This window comes from Aquila chrysaetos, chromosome 16 (assembly GCF_900496995.4).
Source record: "Aquila chrysaetos chrysaetos chromosome 16, bAquChr1.4, whole genome shotgun sequence".
Classification (NCBI taxonomy): domain Eukaryota; kingdom Metazoa; phylum Chordata; class Aves; order Accipitriformes; family Accipitridae; genus Aquila; species Aquila chrysaetos.
This window is the reverse complement of record NC_044019.1, coordinates 9,290,654-9,309,458: the sequence shown is the minus strand read 5'-3', so window position 1 is coordinate 9,309,458 and position 18,805 is coordinate 9,290,654. Positions and strand designations below refer to the sequence as shown.

Here is an 18,805-nt window from a genome sequence, read left to right as displayed (position 1 = left end):
CCCTGGGCCGCATCAAAAGAACTGTGGGCCAGCAGGTCGAGGGAGGTGATTCTGCCTCTCTACTCCGTTCTGGTGAGACCCCACCTGCAGTACTGCATCCACCTCTGGAGTCCTCAGTACAGGAAAGCCATGGACCTGTTGGAGCAGGTCCAGAGGAGGGCCACAAAAATGATCAGAGGGCTGGAACACCTCTCCTATGAGGAAAGGCTGAAAGAGCTGGGGTTGTTTCAGCCTGGAGAAGAGAAGGCTCCGGGGAGACCTTATTTCAGCCTTTCAATAGTTAAAGGGGGCTTATAAGAAAGATGGGGACAGACTTTTCAGTAGGGCCTGTTGCGATAGGACAAGGGGTAATGGTTTTAAACCGAAAGAGGGTAGATTCAGACTAGATACAAGGAAGAAATTTTTTACAATGGGGGTGGTGAAACACTGGAAGAGGTTGCCCAGAGAGGTGGTAGATGCCCCATCCCTGGAAACAGTCAAGGTCAGGCTGGATGGGGCTCTGAGCAACCTGATCTAGTTGAAGATGTCCCTGTTCATTGCAGGGGGGTTGGACTAGATGATCTTTAAAGGTCCCTTCCAACCCAAACCATCCTATGATTCACTTAGGGATTCTTTTAGTGTTACTTCAATACTTATTTCTGTGCTGACTTCTTTAATTTTTGCTAATGCTTTAGATTGCTACAGAAATATTGGTGGTGTTTGTAAGAAAAATTGGTCCTTCACAAGGAACATAAGGCAAAGGAACTGTGAGGAGAGGAATCCTACTTTGTCACACTGGAGATGGTAATCTTCTCCTTCCTTTGCAACTGAATTTCCATGCGCATTCAGAATAGTTCCTCTCATTGATACAGAACTTTTGTGACTAAGAAGTAGATATAAGGTGCAGCTCCAGTGCCAAGAATAGTTAACTTTTCAAGCAGCTTTGCAAAGGTAGCTGTCATGGAGGTTTTAAAGAGAATCTCTTGCTTATACAGTGCAGGGAAATGCGATGACTGCTGTTCTGGTAGCTGTAGCAGGGAATGTAGTTGTAACCAGAAAAGCATTCAGAGTCCAAGAATCACCACCAAAGAAACCCACTGAACTATTTTTATGTTTTCAGAACTTTTTATGGTGACATGTTTCTCAAGCAGTGTCAGCCCCTCTGTTCCTGAGGTTGGTAGCCAGCAGGAGGCTTGGGGAACAGGCTCTTTACCCTCGTCATCTCACTGACACAGAAAACCCTTAAATGTTGTTTCAAATTATATGAGTGGGACATTTTTCATACTTTTTTTTAATATTAGTTTTCCTCTTGCAAACTTATGTGGGTCATCTCTCTCTTTAAACTCACTTCTGCTGGGAAGTCTCTGTCCTGCAGCACTCTGATCCCTTGGCTTGCAATGTCTCCAGATTTCCCTGTATTTGAGTTACTGGCATGTGTGTCCTATTTGTCCCTGTTGGAGCAGAAGCTCTTGGCAGATGGGCCCTGGGTATTGCGGGAAATCTCAAGCACTGGCAAATGCTGAAAGACTGATATTGTCTGTCTTTTTCCTTCTGTAGTCCCACCTAGATTACTTGCAGCACTTCTGTCCCCTAAAATATACCATAATTATTTCACAAAACCATTTTTTTTGCGAGCTCCCAGCCCTGTTTGTGACTGCCATAACCAGCCTCTCTGGGGTCATGACACTGGAAATGGCTGCACTGGAAATGCTGGGGTTGCAATTCCAGGTGTGGCACTGGAGCCCTGTCTATGCAGGAAAGTTCTCCAGATTAAATATAATGAATATAATATAATATAATGCTTTTCTCCAGTTATACCTATAATGCACCTGTGCTCTTTCGCATGGCTGCCTAGGCTCTGGAAGAGTAGCTTGCTTTGATATTTAATGTTAACCTTTCCCTGAGCAGCCTAAGCATTTCAACCTTTTTCAACACTTAAAGCTTTCCCAATAAGCATAAAGAGTCCTGTATAGAAGATTTAAATGCGCCAAAGTTTGGCTTGGTTTTCGTTGTTACTTTTAGGAGTGTCTTAAAAGTAGCATACAAACCACAGACTGAAAGATCACTGGTTTTAATCTAAACTGAAAAAGTTGCTCCTTTTTGTGTCTGCATGGCAGATTGTGCTGGTTTAACTGTTCAATTTGTGTAAGAGTTTATCTGGGGAAGGGGGATAAAGAAGAGGAAGAAAACTGCCATGTAGACAAAGTTGGGTTGCTGAGATATTTTGGGGAATAATTACTTTGAACAAAATCTGCTATTATCCTTGTGCAATGCCAAGGAAACTGCATGATATAAACAAAGGTATTTTTTGTTTTACTGTCACCTCTTCTATGGATAAGGAGGTGGTGATGATAACACTTTCCCACCATTTCAGGCACTTAATGAGTGGCAGTGCAGTGATTCAGTTTTTGACATTAGAAGGCACCTTTTTCAAAGCAGTGCCTAGAAGCCCCATACACCCCTCATGCCACTATTGGGCTAGCTTGTGCTGAGAAGGATGTTCTGAATGGGCAAGGCAGATAAAGGAGGAGTGAAAATACCACCTGAATGGGACAAACATGAGCACCTGATGTTGGAGGAGAATCCAAGTGGTGTCTATAGAGTCTGTGATAGATGGACCTGGAGACTAAACCCAGGTTTTCTGAAGCTTGTCCTGGTGAGTCCTTGACCAAACCCATCCCTTGCTAAGATTACACGTCCTGAGGAGAAATCTGAAGTAATCTTAACTATGGCTGTTGTATGTATATGTTTCCTTAGTGTGCCTATTTTTTGGAGGAGATGAGGGAACTTGCATCCGGATGATGCTTTCTTCTGTAATTTCTGACTCATTCTAGATTACCTGTAAACATTTTCTCCCATGATACAGGGTGAGAAAGAATAGGGGTCCCTACATATGTTTAGTTTGAGACTGCTTCCTAGCTGAAAGCTGGGAGAGGAAGTGTGAGGAAGTGTATTTGAGACACGGGGAAAGGAAAATGATTTTGTCCTATAGCCTTAGAAGTAGCGAAGGAAAATGTTTTGATGCTGTCTTTGTTTCTCATTGTTCACTTTACCTTCCCTTTGCAAAACACCAAAGAGCATCCTCAGCCTATCCAGATCTACTGACTTTATCTTAACTAAATAGCTCCCCAGAGGAGCAAAGATTCATGTCTTGGTATGATATTCATCATAAAATAAACCTGGGTGTCATTTATAAGGCAGTAAATTCACTTTAGGGGCTTCTGCAATTGTCATTAAATGTTAGCTCTACAGGAGCTCAGACAGCTCTGGCAGCTGGGAGAGAAGGATGCTGTAAACTGGGGTAGGAGGGAGAAATCCAGTAGGAGTAAATGTGCAGAAAACATTTGGAGCGTTTCAGTCAAGCCAAGTTTCCCAGCTGTGGTGGGATGGCTAGGTTATCCTGGAGGACATCTCTAGGTGCTCAGATACAGCTGGGCTCTTTGTTTTCCCTCCTTTGTCTCTGCATGTCCCTCCTTTCTCCATCAGTGATGGCAATGGCAGAATGCAGGAACTGGCCTGCTTACAGCTTGGCAGGGGAGTGCTGGGCTCCCAGTCTGGATTTTTCCCTTTCCTGCTTCCTACAGCCAGGCCCCAAATTTGCTGCAGCTTCCTTCACTCTATACACAGAAAGGATGAAAGTTAGGAAAATTATTCCCCCCGTTCCTTTTATTGTAGGAGAAACTGAGGAAATGCTGGACTGTGACTTGCCCAGGATTACACAAGAAATCTTGGGTGCAATGGGGTTTTGGCTCTGTTTCTGCAGTCCTACTTGGGCACTGTGAGCATACAACAGTATGGGAAGGGATCCCTCTTTCTTCCATTAAAAGGAAAGGTAGGACCATGCTTTTGCTATCCTGATAAGTTTGTTTTTTTGTTTTTTTTTTTTTTTCTTAAAAACCTGTTTTTTACTTTCTTATAGAAATCTATATATTGGACATTTCAGGAGTGTCGCAGGTTTGCCTCCCCCAGTTTTGCTGGAGGAATTCTTGCAGGGCTGGAAAACAGGTCAAGGCAGCTTTCTCAGCACATGGGTGAGACTTCTTTTCAGAGTTGCCCAACTTTCATTTCCTCCAAATTCCCCTACAACATATTAACGGAGTTTAAGATGGCATCTTCTGGTTGGAGGAATACTGCATTCCTGGCTGCTACTAGATTTGCCATCACTTTAGATCATGACTAATGTCTTTTTAGCGGAGGTGTTATGGTCAAAGCCCCGAAGATGCATTCTGGTAAGAGTCTCTTCCCTAGCTGCCTGCCTCCCTGGACTGGTTTCTCTCCTCATTTTGTTTTAGCTTTGAGTCTATCACCCACCGCTAATTGTGGTAGACCTAGTCAGGAAGGAAAGGGGGTACCAGGCAAGAATACTCCACTCTCAAAATGAACTTTCATACCAGATCTGTGCTATGGTGAAGAACGAACTTTAATGTGGTGTGAAACTCTGTGGTTTACACCTGTGAATAATCATCCATTGCAGCAAGGTTGGTGTGTGGTTCTGATCGGTCACCAGTGGATCTACCTGGTCTCAATATCTCTTCTTATGGTGGGTACCTTCCTTTGAAAAATGTTCTAGTTTGAAATCTCTCTCTCCAAATCCCTTTGTCAGTCAGTGTCATCTTTATCTCTTTTAGCCTCTTGTATAAAATACTGGTTCTTTCTCCAGTGTGGCCATTCACATGCTGCTATTTCTCTCCATTGGTATAAAATGCTGCCAATCTTAAATTGCCCATGCACTTTGACAGGGTCAGATAGGGATATAAACAAGCAACACTTGGATGGAGCAGGGATAGCAGCAGCCATATTACATCCCAGTATGGGACATTGGGCCCCAAGACACCAAGTGGTGGGAGCAGCTGCCAGCTGAAACAGAAGTTGCTGCTCCCCTCCAGCAGCCTTACGGGCAGGCTCACCCACCCCACATGGCTTGACGCTGGCTTTGGTGCTGTGGGTAAGTCATCTTAGGAACTGGTCCCTGCTCCTGTCAGGAGGAGGATGGGATAGGGAACCCAGTTGCCCTGGTGGCAAGAGGGACTCAGGTGGTGCCACCAATGCCATCTCAGGATGGCCTGGCTCTCCGTGGAGGCACACAAACCAGTTTTGCGTATGGGTGCTGCAATTCTCCCAAGCTGCTGGGGGTGTGGGATATCGGTCTCCATGCCCCACTGCTCCCCGCTGCCTGCTGCAAGTGCAACTGTTTCACCTGCCCCTTCTCTGTCTCTGACTTTAATTACCCCCAGTTACTGTGATGCCAGCACTACCGGGTAATTTCCATGATGCAGGAGGTCAGACCCATCAAAAGTAAAGTCCGATCGCTGTCTTCAATAAAGAAATCTTTCTTCCAGTTATTTGTCTGGTGTTGGGCAGGTTTTTTTAAACAGATCCAAAACAAAACCCTTATTCAGTTGATGTTCACCCAAAGTTTTGCCATTAATGATTTACAGCAGCACAGATTTGGGCTCCAGTTTATTACAGACCTTCTATCAAGAAAGACCAACTTTTGGTTTTCCTGTCTTCAAGGAAGTTGAGATTTTTCTAGGTTTTAAATGCCACCTAAAATGAGCCCTCTTTAAAATACATGTTCTTCATACATTAAAACAGCCGCAAGATAGAGAAGAAAACTTTATTTTCCTTTGGAGTTCAACTTTAACATCAGCACTATAAGCCTTTTGTAACTCCTTGAAATTTTAAACTGCTTTCTTAGCTAAGTTGAATACCACTGACTAAAACCAAAACAAACTACTAGACCTTTTCCCCTTCTGAGGAAAGGAAGTCTGAGGGGAGGTCTGCAACGGAGTAACCAACAGGACCTAAAACAATTCCCAAATATTTGGTCCTGGTATTTGGGATGGACAGGGATCCACAGGGCACCAAGAAGAAATCTCAGCTGCTGCTGTAGCACCTACAGCAAGGCAGCTAAGTTGGTACATGGCAACTGGGAAACCTGGAACTTGCTCATCTCTGAAATGAAACAAAACTATTAAGCTTAACCTCCACTTGTTAAGTAATTGTTTGTGATTTACAGCTTCTGCTCCAAGACTTGCAAAAATGGTTTAAGGGGGTGCCAGGCAGACTCCGGTTGTTTCCATCCCTGTATAAGGCCATCTAGCAACTTTTTTTCCTGTTGTAGAATTGGTGCCAGCCCAAGGGAAAATGCAGACTCAAATGGACCTTCTTGACTTGGGCTGTTTCTTTTCGTCCTTGCTAGGGAGGTGGGGGCAGTGTCTGATGTGTGGAAGGCGCAGGACGGTTCAGTGAGAGCCGGGTGCTGCCCAGCTCTCTGCAGCCTGTCCCCAGCACGGCAAAGGCCTCGTCTCACGGGGCAGAGTTTCTGCCCCTTTCCTAGTGCTAATGTGTTTACGCGAGCAGGTGGCCTGTTTGGGGGGGGGGGGCCCGCCGGACGACAAAAGGTTGTTGTTGAATGCGCCTTTCTTTGAAAAGTAGCGTTTTGTAGAAGAGCGGCTTTATAAAACGTTTGTTTTGGTGGGAGGAGGAAGGCAAAAGCGAACCTCCTCCTGGAAAGCAAACAGCCACCCTCTTCCCTGGAGACAGAAAAAGGGGCGGGCGTCCCCACGCTCAACTTCTAGATCTACCACAGAAAGGTTGCTTTCTGAACGCGCAGCGAGCCATCTTCTCCGACCTTCCTGGCTGCTTTTGGAGTAATTGCTCCAGAACGAAAGAGGGGAAAAAAAAAAAGAAAGAAGAAAGCCCTGAGATCCCACCTCCTGCCCCCCTCCCCGGCCAGGTGTACCCACGCGTGGGCTACGCTGCGGCGGGACGCTTCGCCCTCGGCTCCTCCCAGGGCCGCGGGTGCGAGCGGCGGCTCCCAGCCCCCTCCCTGGCGGCGGCGGCGGGAGGAGGAGGAGGAGGAGGAGGAGGGAGGGTCGGCTCCAGCGCCTCCCCCCTTCCCCGCCTCCCTCCCTCCTCGCCGAGCGCAGCGCCCCGAGCATGGAGCCTGCCTGAGACGCTCCGCGGGCTCCGGCAGCTGCTGCGGCGGCACAACATGGAGGCGGCGGCGGCCCCGCCGCTCCCGCTGCTGCTGCTGCTGCGGCTCCTGGCCGCCTCGGTGCTGCGGTGCGGGCCGGGCTCGGCCGGGGGTAAGCTCGCCGGGGCGTCGCGGGGCCCGGGTCGGCGGGGAGGGGGAGCGCCGCTGTCCCTTTTGTTGTCGGACTTGGGCAAACTTTCCGCCGCGCTCCGCCGGGAGGGCTGCGGGGGCCGCGGCGGCGGGGAGGGGGGCGGGGGGCGGGAGCGGGACCCTGCGGGGCGGGGGGGCGCGGGCCGGGCTGCCGCGGGGGTGCCCGGAGGGGAGGACGCGCACATGGACGAGACGGGACGGGGCGGGAGGAGGACGGGAGGCTGGATGCATCTCCCCCCCTCCCCCGGCCCCGCTCCCCAAACTACTCCTCCTCGCCCCCCTTTTCTTCAAAAGGGGGTCGCAGGAAGAGGAGGCCTCTCCTCCCTCTTCTCTGCGGACCTGTCCCGCCGCGGTGGGGAAGCCGTTTCCCCCGGGGGTGGCTCAGGTAAACGCGTACAGTTGCAAAAAGAGAGACAAAAGTCGCTCCCCCCCCCGCCGCCCCCCCATCCCCGCGGCCGTCCTTCCGCGATCCCGGGCAGGGATTTCTCTGGGGTTTGGAGAGGCGGGTGTCGGGTGTCGCTTATCCAACTCTTGGCAGGGCTGGGGAGGGGGTGGGGGGAAGGCGAGTGTCCCCCCCGCAGCTCCGTTTAAGGCTGTAGGCGGGCGACAGGGCCGAGGAGGGGGGGGATGTCGCTGCGGCGGGAGGAACCGGCCGGCCCGGCTGGAGGCAGCGGCGGGCGGGGGTGCGGGGTCCGGCCCGGCCCGGGGGTCCGGGGTCCGGCCCCGGTGCAGCCCCGCGGGCGCTGCCGGAGCCCGGTCGCCCCGCGCCGGCGGAGCGCTGGGCCCCCCGCTAACCCGCATTCTGTCCCGGGCACCGAGCCTGCCCTTTGCTTTCCCTTTGCAACACCGTTTTGAAGTGCATGCGCTAATGCTTTAAAATCAGAAATAAGCGGAGGCTCTGCTCTGCCTGCAGCACCCGTGGGGAGGGGGCCGGGGCGCGTCCCCCAGCCTTTCTCCCTGCGCGCTGCTTCGGCCCCGACTTTGTATCGCTGAAGATGCAGAGTTGGGGCAGCGTGTGCGGGACTTCTGGTTTGTGGCTGCGCCTGGTCTGCCTGAATACCTCAGGCCGGTGCTTCAGCAAGCTGAAGCCTACTTGTTGCAATTTCCGAGGTAGTTTAGAAAACTCAGCAGTGTGGCCAAGGCTGTCAGAACATCACCTCAGGGCCTCTTTTATTAGGCCACCCACCTTTTCAAACCGTCTGTAATTATTAGAACTGTCATTTAGAGCAAGAGAACTGACCATTTTCTGCTGGCATCGTTGTTCCATCTTTAGTTGGAGCTCTGTGTAGGTGTGTCTTATGTATTGCTTATTCTGTCAGGATTATATGAAAAAGATGCCCTTTGCATCTCAGGATGCACCTTCTCCATACACATTGCCACAATCTTATAAAAATGTTTCAGAAAACCTGAAGTGTGGCTTTTTCCTTTCTGAACATTTATGCTTGTGTAAAGACGTTCACGTTTCTACTTGACTGAATGAAGCTATGTAGCTGGGGGGGGGGGGGGGGGAGGAAAATCAACTTACAGGAGTTAAATGAAGAGAGAACAGGCTGATAGTGTTGCTTGAGGGTTTCCTTACATTTACTTAACAGACTCTAATAGAAAGTATTTTTTAAAAGGGGTAACTTTGCTTTTGGAACTCTTAGGAAAATAAGAACTCAAACTTGGAGTTTGGTTTTCATTCACTTCATTTTAGGGACAGTGATTCTTTTAATATAGTGTATGTTCTGTATCAATAGTCACCTTCCTTAACATGCATGGAGAAACTCTTCTACAAAGGTACCGTTTTTCAGTAATTAGCTAAAGAGTCTTGGTTATAAATCTTAATGACATTGCTTTTGTTCTGCCTACTTAGTAGGAAGGTATGTGATTCTTTTGTTAGGTTGATCTGGACAGTACTTTTAAGGACAGCTTATCTGTCCTTTTAGAAGGAGCATGGATGCACTATGAGAGGCTCTCCATGTTTTTAGTTCCATTCCTGAGAACCCCCACTCTGTAAGCAGACACCTGACTTTAAGGGACTTTTACCTCTTAAAAGTATTCTGATGTGCTTATCTTACAAATATGTAAATACATCTCTGCAAGATGGGGAATGTGCTGGAACTTCTGCAGTGTTAAAGCTTCTGTGAAGTTTGGCATGTTATAATAGATCCTGAATACTTTGACTGTGAAATAATTTTGCTGTGGAGCTAAGTCCTTGCTCTATATGTGGTGGTGTCAGGGGTGGTTTTATTTATGTGGCTTGAAATAATGATAAACCTGTTTCAGATGTGGGTTATACTTGAGACTTCTTTCACTGAGGTAAGACAAAATGATCATTGCATTTCGGGCTTCCTTGAAAGGAGGAATCTCTTGCTTGTGTAAAGTATTCAGGAACAAGATGGTTATGACAATGGCATGTTTTTGTCTGCAGATATTGTAAGTTCTGAATGTTTAATACTACACAGCAGGTGTTTTATGTGGGGCTCTTAAAACCTGGAAGTAGCTGAGATAATTCTTGTTGAAGTTCTTGTTTAAGAATTATCTCAAACAAGAATTATTTTTACTTAAACTCATAAAAGCTTGGTTAGCTATTGGTTGTCGTGTACTAGAACATTTCCCAAAATTGTGAGACTGTGTCTTAGTTTTCTTTAACAGAAGGACTATTTGCCTGATATAAGAAACACAAGATACAGAAAGGTGAACAGAGAAGTGTGACAGAATGGTTTCAGAAGTTTGAAACTAGGGACACAGCATGGAATAAAAAATGCATTTGAGCACAACCCTAAAATGACTTTTAATTAATACTGTTTTTCCTGACATAATTGAAAGCTAATGCTACCTATCACTATGTTTAAATGTAGAATGTAGTAGGAAAGAACACTTGCTAATTTTATGATGGGGAAATGTGCTATCTAGGAGTCCTCAACTGCATTTCAGTGCCATTTCAGTCAGTCTGTCATTGATTAGGGGGCTATTTTCCTAGTAACTACTACTAGCATGATGTGAGGGTCTGTCACAAATTATGGTCATAAATCCTCTTGAAATAGTGAGGAAATACTGAAACTCCAGACTGACTCTGAAGCTTAAGTTGATACTTTCAAAGCACTGAATCTTCTCTCTCCAGACAGAGGATAATGGCTTTAACTGTCTTTTAGGTATAGTGTGTGAATTAATTTGTTACTATTTCATTTTAGATTAAATTAATTTCATTTTAAATTCATCTTAAAGCATCGAGATGCTTTAAAATTACTCATACTGTAGACGTGTCCGTAATACGTAAATCAGCATGATACACAAAGTCAATACTTTAGAAGGGTGTGAATGTATTTTATCAATAGCCCAGTGTAAATTCCACCATTGCCTCTTGCTATTTTGGAATCTTTTTTTTTGATCTGAGCTACTTTAACTTTTATCTTAAGAATTTTTTTTTTTTTACTTGTTGATAATGTAGTCATTAGTAAAATAGGCCATGAGTTTTGTTCCAGCTGTAAATTTTCTCAGTCCTGCATGCCTCTTGAATAACGCAAGCCAAGGTAACTTTTTAGCAAACACAGAGATTGTTTTTGAGAACTTGTTATCCTTTATTGTTAGGGTAAGATCTGGCAGTGTAACAACAATTAAAGGTTACAAAACCTCTCCTAGAATATAGAGGCATGTGACTTATAAAGAGTGTGTAATGTAACATTGCTTCTAGTTAAAATTTAGCCAACAATGTAGAGTTAAAAGTAGTTGTCTCGCTTTTTGTCAAAGCAGAAATAAAAGAAATTTCTTTATTTGTGATGCTCAGAAATAGCTTTAGTGACGAGGTTTAGTTCCATGTTAGATCAGTATTTTTTGTGAACATACTGTATTGTATGAAAGCAACCTGCCATCCTGAGGTCGAGAACAATAACTAGGCTTAAATTCCTTGTTTAGAAAGAAGCTATTGTGGGTAACTTTATTTCTCTTCATTCTAAGAAATGCTCTTAATTTTTCCTTACATCTTTAACCAGAGAGCTATTAAACATTCAAAATGTCTGGCTTTTGTAAGTTCAGAATTTCTCACAGGAGATGATACGGCTGAAAAAACCACAGCACTGAGAACACTTGAAGGAAATAGTTGTTACTTTCTGCTCAAGACTTTTGTGAAGAACTCAAATAGGTATCGACCTGAGTCTTGAGGGAAGAACAACGGTAGAATAAGTATCCCCACAGTTTACAGCACAGGCCAGCAGCGATGCAATTCTACTATGCACAATGGAGTCAGCATTTTGTTTAGAGATTGAGACACGTGGATTATTTTCCTTTTTCGCTATATTGCTTTCCAACAGGACCTGTCCTACAACACTGGAAGTTCACTTCGGGCAGGAGCAAATAATTAGGATATTGGCTGGGGACACTGGCTGGCCAAAGCCACGTGCTGTTTGGATGCTTGGGACTTTCTGAAGAAGTCGAAGATGTGCCATCTCCTGACAGCCCACAGCTAGGACTTCTGAACTGGGAAAAATACTTCTGGAGAGTCCTACCCCCGTTCAGTTAGGCCAGGGAAAGTCTCACGATAGAGTCAAAGAATATTTTGAGCAGTTCTTGAGATGTTGGGTGATTAAACAGTTGTGATGAGAGGAAGAGAGAAAATGGGAAGTATGTCCCACAAAGTATTGTTCACTATGGCTGTTAGAAGTTTGTGGGCCAACAATCCTTTCGATTCCTTCTCTCGGGAAAATCAGGATGTGGAGCTCACCAGCGTTTCATCTTTGTGGTTTTTGTTTACTAAAGATTTAAAATATCTGTTAAGCCACAAAATTCTACTGAGAAGCTCCAAAGAATGGGTGATGGGTTGGTAAGGGTGGTGAGGGTCCATGTAATAAACAGGATTTTTAATTTAGCTGTTGTTTCCTTTACTCTTGCTTGACTCACACTTAGCCTGCCAGCATAGGCAGTTGTAAGGTGTCATTTTGTATTGATGTTAAATCCATGGGAGACTTTGGCAAGGACGCCAGTAAACTGACACATGCTTGACTTAAATTGGTTTGTTTGCTCTGGATGATAAAAGGGTTAAAGCAACTGAAACCACTTTTAAACCAGTAAATACTTTATGTGAGTGTGTTGTGTTAGATTAGCTTAATGGGGACAGTCTGCTGGGAGAAGGAATTTCTCGACTGTGAATCAGCTACAGCATTGTCTTCATTTCACAGTATGAAGGTTTATTGCTATTGCAATAAACAGCACTGACAGCAGATGCAATAGTAAGTTCCTGGTGCGATTGTCATGGTCTGAGAACCTCAAATGTTGGCATATGTATTTAAAAATGTCCCTGCTTAGTAATATAATAGTTGTTGAATATTGTTTGGCACTTTAGCTTTCTGAAGTGCTGTGCGAGTATTAGCTAATTCTGAATATTCTGCTAATATAGCATCTATTATTTATCTTTTATACATACGGAAGTTGAGCTTCCCCAGTTTGAGTTGACTGCATTTAAACAGTAATAAAAGTTGTCTTTGTGGCAGGCAGAATTAAGGTTTCTGAACTCTGGTTGTCCTGTTGAGACTACAGAGGTAAAACAGGTAATTGTTCAATAAAACTATGAAGTGTGCTGTTCCTGAGCTGTGGTGAAAAATGATGCAACTGGAGAAATGAAGTTGCAAGTGTGTTAGGTTCTAAGTCTCCCCTCTACTATGAAAAGCAGAAGGATGAAAGTTATATTTCTGCCTTTGGTGTGGTTACACAAAGGGCTTGATTTTCAGTTTTTTTCTCATGGATTCTTGTTAAAGGGCATGTGGTGTCCTGTCAAAGTGCAGTGCTCTTAATTTGGGGGTTCTGTCCTTCTTGCAGGACCCCTGTTGGCTTGAGTTTTGTCTGAGAGGGAGATAAATGGTTGAGTTGCTTACCTTGGCATCTCTTCATTTGGCTTGGGATTTGACAACATATTGTGATTCTAGAGGTGCTCTGTTGCCCTTTCTTTAGGTTGCCTTGAGTGTATATTGACTTTAATTTCACCATGTTGTTGCATTAAATGTGATTCATTAAACATTTATTAATACTTCTTTTTGGAAGTGGCTTGTTACACATGCTAGTAAAGGTGATAAATTAGCCCTGGGGACTCTTGATCCTCAGCCTGCAAGAATTAGATTGGAGGTAGGAGGTGACAGTCAGTGAAGACAGAAGCTTGACCTCTTCTTTCTGTGGTGTTTAATTAAGAGTCAAAAAAAAGCCAGAGAGTGTGAGCAAGTGTTGGCTGCTTCGTGTTTCAAAACCTCTTGGTGGATTAGGAGGACTTGTGGATTGAGTGGACCTGCTCAGTGAATTTCTTGGCTTTGGGGTTTGGGAATCAAATAGTATTACTACAATGTGATTTTGTAGATGTTCTTTTTCTTTTCTGCTGTTCAGTGCTGGTTTTAACTAAATCAAAAGGAAAAGGAGTGGAGGATCTGAGAAAATGTGATGAAAGTGTACAGTGCTGCTACAATCTATGGGTTATTGATATGTCATTTGAGAGCTTTCATGGAACACTGTAGGTACTTATGGTTTAACCCATATACTCCAAGTTTTGAATTAGGCACAGATTATGCCTAACAGCAGTAATGCACTTAAATACTTGTTGATAACTTAAGCACACCTTCTGTGGAAATTTCAGTTTTACTTGGATTCCAGATCCATGGATGGTTTGTCCAGTCCTTGTACTTTTTTTTTTTTCATTCACTTTGCATGAGCATGTTCTTTTCTGTTCTTCCAAATTAAAACTGTCCTAGCTAGACTTCAGAAGGAAAAAAAAACCAAAAAAAGTGTTTAGAAGACCAGAAATGTAATTAAATCTTTTTGGGGTTGTTTTTTGTTTTTTGTTTTTTTTTAATGCAAAACTTCACACTATAGAGTATGGCTGTCGAGAAGGTGAAGTTGCTTCCTTTATAAATTGAGAGGGAGACATACCCCTAAGCCTACCCAGTGTAATTGTCTTTATATGAATTAAAAAAACAACAGCACAGAATGCCTAAGTGGCAATATATCTTGTGGATCAATCAAAACAAAATGCTTTTGTAAGACTTAATGTTGCTTCAAATTAGCCAGCTTGTAGGACGCCCTGACCTACAGCTGCTCTTTGTTACGCCATGCTTCTGCCATTCTCTTTTCTCTAGATAATTCTTAAATAAAGATTTGCATTTGGCCTTGTTATAAGAGATGAAATGCTTTTTTCAGTGGACTCTCTATGACAGTGGTGGTCAAAAGTACGCCGTTTTCATATTGTAGGTGCTCCCGAAGTAGAGACCTGGGTTGTGCGTGGTGTAGGAAAGTGTTTTGCAGGTTTCCCACCATGACACATCTGTAGGAGCTTTCTGGATTAGCTGGTGTGTGCTACCTGAAGCTTTATTTCTTTGTACTGTCGATTTTTTTTTTCTTGTTTCTCAGATTTCCTAAATAACATACTCCATGTCTGGCTCTTCAGGTAAGACTGAAGGGTACTTTTTGTGACATTGAGTTTGTGGTCTGCCAGGTACTTTGTCATTACCAGGTTTTGCTCTTTCTCACACCCGGTGGGGTGCGTGGGCACTTTGTCACGTCCTTTTCTGTCAGCCAGCCCATCATTTCTAGGTTGCTACATAAGCTGTGGCATGTTTCTATGTCACCAGACTTTGTCTGAAGAGGCTGTTGAGGGTTGAAATCTCAGTGCATCAAATTTTAGAAAGTCTTCAAAGCTGATAGATATCTCTAGTTTTAGTTTTAGAAGTGGTGCATACTTGATATTTGAGGTGATGTGAAAGACCTCATTTTTGTCTTTATTATTATTATTGTTCAAGGATTCTTTCCAAACAATTGGTAAAGGACAGTTTCTACAAGTTTTTGTGCAGATGGAAAAATAAGTTTTTGGGGTCAAAGAGTGATTGCTTTGAAAGGACAATCCCAAAGCTGTGGCATTTGGAGTAACCTAGGAAATGTTGCTGCTGTGTATCTGTCTTCAAATAATGTTTTTAGTTCAATCTCTTAGACCGATGTCTTGGTGATGCCACAAAAAAAAAATATTGTGAAATAGAAGTATATTTGCATCTGGTTTACATTTCATTGTGGAGGAAGAGAAAAAGCAAGAGTTTAGCTCTTGGATAACAAGCTGTCTCTGCTGATGACAGTGAATAATTCAAGGAGGAGAAGGAATGAAAGGTTATGAGATTTATTCTCTGATGTGTAACTATAGGGGATATCTGTATAACATACTTAGTGTTCCTTCTTAGCACTTGTAGCTTAATACAAAAGTCAGAATGCTGTTTCTTGAACTTCTCAAAGCAGCAGAATTTAAAAAACAAAAACCTCATCCTTTGTTTTATAGAAGGTGTCACCTTTGACCACTGAATCATAAATTACCCAGTGTTAAATGTATATCGATCACTACTTATGTTGTGCATATAGTTTAAAGGAGCTTTGGAGGCTTTAATGTGCATAACTAGTTATTTCAAATATACTGTGGCTTACTTATGAATTCTGTCCTGTTTAAGGACAGTCACTCATGGCCACCAAGTTTCCCATTTTCTCTGTCACATTTTGTTTTCATTTGTCATTGAAAATTTTCTAGTTCTAGAACAATTGAGAAGCTCAGCATAGAGCTGCCTGCCCTATAGGGATGAATTTTGACATTAAATAGGTTTTCTTCAGATTTTTCTCTGATTGCATTCCCTTCTTGAGAGTTGGCAGCTTGAAGTATGATGTGTTTAAACATTTATTTTTTTTCTTTCCAAGGGGAAAATGTTTTAGCCTCAGAAATCTTTATTGGTGACTTACCTAGATGTGTCTTTCACAGATTATATGAAAGCAAATTAAACTGCTGTGTTAGCATTTTCCACCAATAGAAGGTCTGCCCAGCTGTGGATGATTTAAGAAAAAAAAAAAAAAAAAAAGGTTATACATTATCTGCATCGTTAGCTGAGTAAAAGAAATCTGTAGTTATGGAGAATTTTTCTCTGACTGGGTTTTAACACCATGTTTTCTACTGTCTGGATAAAGTTGACTGTTACCCATATTCTAAAACTCCAGTTTGCAGGTGTTGAAGTGCTAGAAAAAGTGTATAGTCAGAAAGAGTTTACACATCTGGACTTATTTAGGCAAGCTGCATAGTGAGAGTTAGGTAGGCTGTGGCTAGTGCAGGCAAAACTGTAATGAAGTCTCAATAAATTGGACTTGAATCATCTGTCCCTTTTACCTGCCCCCAAAACCTGTATGAACCTGGATTTTCATCTCATCTAATCTTTCTTCAACACCCACCCCGCCTGGAACTCAAAACTTAGTTCTGTGGACATTGTAGTTAATGGTAAAATTGGGAGAAATTGCACACACACCAGCAAAAATCTAAGTGAGCATTGGATGATACTTGCAGTAAATAAACCATTATCTGCAGGTGTTCTGTAAGAGCTGCAGACGAATAAGTGAAGTGAGCGCTGTAGCTTGTGTGCAAAACTAATCCATACCATTTGAACTTCGAATGGCGTGCTTGACACTTGGTAAGTCTGCTGATAGATCTTATTTGCCTAATAAACTTTGTCAAACAAGTTCTACAGATGGTTAATATTTTCAGAAGAATTGCTGTCTGATCACAGCCAGTTTGTGGCCAAAAATGTGATATAGGTTGTGATTAATCATTCCACTCATTGTTACCATTGCATCTGACTGCAACTGAAAAATGAAATGCTCAGCTAGGAAGATTTTTAATTTCATTTTAAAGGGCAGAGAGTTGGCCATGGAGTTATCCTGGCTACTTTTGAACTTCCCTTCCTCTATCAAAGCAGCAGAAAACAACGTGTTTGTCAGGATTGGGGGGTGGTAATCCTTCTACTTGAAGGAATCCTGGATGGTTGTGACAAAAATCCCCGTGTTAGATGCCTGTTAGTGCTGAAGTCATTCTGCTGTTTGCAAATTTTAGTGTCTTAAAGAGCCTTCAAGACATTTATGGAAAGTGAAACCATTTTGCGTGAGCCAGAGAACTGGAAAATACCTGGATTTTACTTTAGTGACTTGTAGTTACTTGGAGTTTAAATGTGCTACCAGACCACTCGGTTCCCTGGAGCAGAGGCAGATTTGCTTGTAGTTCGCAGAAGTGCTGCTCTAGGGAGAAGTAATCTCTTACAAGGTCCTGGCTAGTTCATGCTTGTATGTACATGTGGAAGGGTGTAAGATTTTTTTTTTTCTTTTTGGGGGGGCGGTATTCCACATATGTGTATGTGTGAGTGCGTATATAATATGTATGTAGGTTCTTATGTGCTTAAATACTTGGTTAACCAATTTCTCCTGCTCTGTTTTTTTCCTTTCATTCTAATGGTTGTATTATTGAATAACCTTCTGTTTCTCAAAAAAAACCCCTGCTTTTTATGTAGACTTCAACTCCTGATGTTAGATCTTGATACATAACTTTATGGAGGAAAGTTTCACAGTCACTAGGTATGGGACTGGAATTCAGTATACCTGGATTTGGTGTTGTTACTGAAGCATGCCCTTCAGTCTGTGAACTCCCAACTTTTCACCTGAGAAAAGGTGACAGTGATACATAAATGGTCTCTCTGAACGCATCTTGCAGTGTTTTACACAAGGGGCATCTCAGAGTAATCTTTTCCTATACATATGCTTTTTAAATAACCTTCTAGTAATAAATCCGCTTTGACTCCATTGTATTACTTTCTCAATGACTGGTGTTTCATTAGAGAGAAACGAAGCTGCAAACTAACAGAATGGTAGGTAAAGTATCCCTGGAAAGGTAGGGTGATGTGCATTCTATTAATCAAAATTGTATGCCTGAGCAATTTTGAGCACCTAAGTCTTTACTCTTGGATAACCACTTTCCATACCTTTTGCAGTCCTTATTTTACCATTTCTGCATGTCGTATCCTTTTCCTGTATTGGTAGTATTTCTTAGAGTGAAAGCTCTTCTAGGCAGGGATCTTGTGTATTGTTTTTTCTTTTACCTGCTTGCTTTGTGTTGCGTTTGGCCCCTCCCCACCCCTGGCCACTGTCTGAAGAACCAAGATTGCTAAAGGCTGGAATGTCTGTAGGTGGGTAATTAAAAACAGTGGTCAAGAGAGCTCTTGGAAACTTGTTGGGTTACTTCTGTAAGTAGGATGATGAGGCAGCATCATTGAATGGAAGGAAAAAAAGCCCAACCCAAAACAAAACAAACAACCCCAAACCACCCTCCTTTTTCTGGCAGTTTGAAGAGGCTGCCTGCTCCCCTTAGCGTGTGGCTCCACTAACATTGTCTGCCCATGACAGAATTGATAAAACTGGAGAAGCTGCAACTTAGCCTCAGTTTGAGGATTGCTGCTTAGCATTCAGCCTAGTGCACAATGGAGAGAAGATGAGCAGGTAGAAGTACTTTATGCTTGTGACCTGTGTTCCATATTATCTCTCAACTTGCATGGTCCACATTAAGGTTTTCATCGTTATCTGCAAAAGATTTAAGTGATCTAGGATTCATTTACCTTGGGGATTACCACCTTCACACATCCAGCCCTTCTCCATCCTGCTACAGTAATTACAGCTCGTGGAAAATAACTCAGGTTGCTGATCCCCAGGGTGTGGAACTCCTGGCATCTGGAGATAGAGCACATCTGGCGCTGGTCCTCAGAGGCAGAATTCAGCCAGCCCAAAGCTTATTGCATGTGGGGAGTGATGCAAGTGACTTGTTTTCTCTGAACAATGGCTATGGGATCTTTGTAAGCATTGGCCTCTCGCCTGGTTATTCTGAGTTGGTTTTTTTGTTGTTGT

The 18,805-nt window shown here is 43.5% G+C and overlaps 1 protein-coding gene across 2 annotated transcripts in view; it reads left to right on the top strand.

Annotated features, from left to right (window-relative positions):
• Positions 1-6,877: 6,877 nt before the first annotated feature.
• The window catches only part of LRP5 (LDL receptor related protein 5), a 170,879-nt gene continuing 158,951 nt past the window's right edge, over positions 6,878-18,805 (top strand). Inside the window, exon 1 of one of the 2 annotated variants that reach the window (XM_030039100.2) lies at positions 6,878-7,070. In XM_030039100.2, coding sequence (XP_029894960.1) covers positions 6,977-7,070 — 94 coding nt within the window. In that variant the 5' untranslated portion in view covers positions 6,878-6,976. The remainder of the gene's footprint in view (positions 7,071-18,805) is intronic. The other variant, XM_030039101.2, reaches the window with a different exon arrangement.